The sequence below is a fragment of the Pygoscelis adeliae genome, unplaced genomic scaffold (genome assembly GCF_000699105.1).
Source record: "Pygoscelis adeliae isolate BGI_AS28 unplaced genomic scaffold, ASM69910v1 Scaffold351, whole genome shotgun sequence".
NCBI lineage: Eukaryota > Metazoa > Chordata > Aves > Sphenisciformes > Spheniscidae > Pygoscelis > Pygoscelis adeliae.
The window spans coordinates 8,163-9,345 of NW_008824112.1; the positions used below are offsets into that span (position 1 = coordinate 8,163).

Below are 1,183 nucleotides of genomic sequence, written 5' to 3' on the forward strand. Positions count from 1 at the left end.
AACTAAAAGCAGTCCGAGTGTGTCCCCTTTCCCTTCTTTACCGCGCCCGGGTTCTCCACACATTAAAAATCTGTCTTCAGCCTGTCCTGGAATACAAAGCCTGGGAGAAGAGCGATGCACGGGCTGTGTGGGGGCTGGCTACGCCACACCTCGGACGGCTCACGGTACCGGTCAGGTCGCGCGCCAGCTCCGTAGATGGGGACTGTGGCACTTGATCGAAGGCACAACATTCGCTCCTTCTCCCTCACCCAAACTCTCGTAATTTCTGAACAGAAAACCTGGAATATCTGCACCAGTCTCTGCGTAACACTCTCGCATTTTCCGCAAGAGGTGCGCTCATCTCGCCCACTTCCGTAGTCCGATGACTCCGCACACGCTGTTGCGTCCCCACGCAATTTATTTCAGATTACAGACACAGGGTATGTTTTTACAAAACTTTTATTTGCCCCGCGTATCTTCCTTACGCTGTTTTTAAAACTTCTGGAATTGCTTCTTGGTACCAGCAGCTTTTGTGACTTTGAGGACATTGAACCGGACAGTCTTGCTGAGGGGACGACACTCTCCCACGGTGACAATATCCCCGATCTGGACATCCCTGCAAAGACATCAGCGGTATTTCAGCGGTTCCGAGTTTTCTGCGTTCACACTTGGCTTGCTCTGTGGCACACACCTTGCCTTGCGCGATGCCATCGAGTAGCACAGCACAGAAAGTGACCTCAGATACCTTTAGTCGTAGAGCAGGGTGGTCTTATTTTACGTGCTGCAAAGACGAGCGTGCCTAAAAAGCAGCAGTCGCCCCCCCGCAGCCACCACAAGGCCTTGGAGTCCATCGCTCCACACTAAGCTCGAACTCGAGACAAGGCTCAACGCAAGCTTTTCAAGAGCGGGACGAGTGCCGAGCACTGAAGGGAAACCCTTCAGAGACGGGGAGTCTCCCTCCCCGTCACACACAGGCTCAAAGCACTTCAGCAACATCAGCCGGACTGCATTGCCAGTCCCGGTTTGTCTGGAAACCTGCACTCCAAAGACGGGCTTAGGAAGCAGGCGGTAGACAAAAAATAACCGTCAGCCTTTGAGCCTGGCCCCTCGGCCTCAGCGTTTACTTCAGAAACATCGCAGTTTTTATCCTTTCTCGAGTACTGTAACGCTGTGATGGTGTACGGTAACAGGCAGACTGACCAGA

General features: G+C 53.1%; 1 protein-coding gene across 1 annotated transcript in view; it reads right to left on the reverse strand.

Annotated features, from left to right (window-relative positions):
- Positions 1-420: 420 nt before the first annotated feature.
- The window catches only part of RPS11 (ribosomal protein S11), an 18,811-nt gene continuing 18,048 nt past the window's right edge, over positions 421-1,183 (reverse strand). Inside the window, exon 6 of the mRNA XM_009334244.1 lies at positions 421-595. Within this exon, the coding sequence (XP_009332519.1) occupies positions 472-595 (124 nt within the window). The 3' untranslated portion in view covers positions 421-471. The remainder of the gene's footprint in view (positions 596-1,183) is intronic.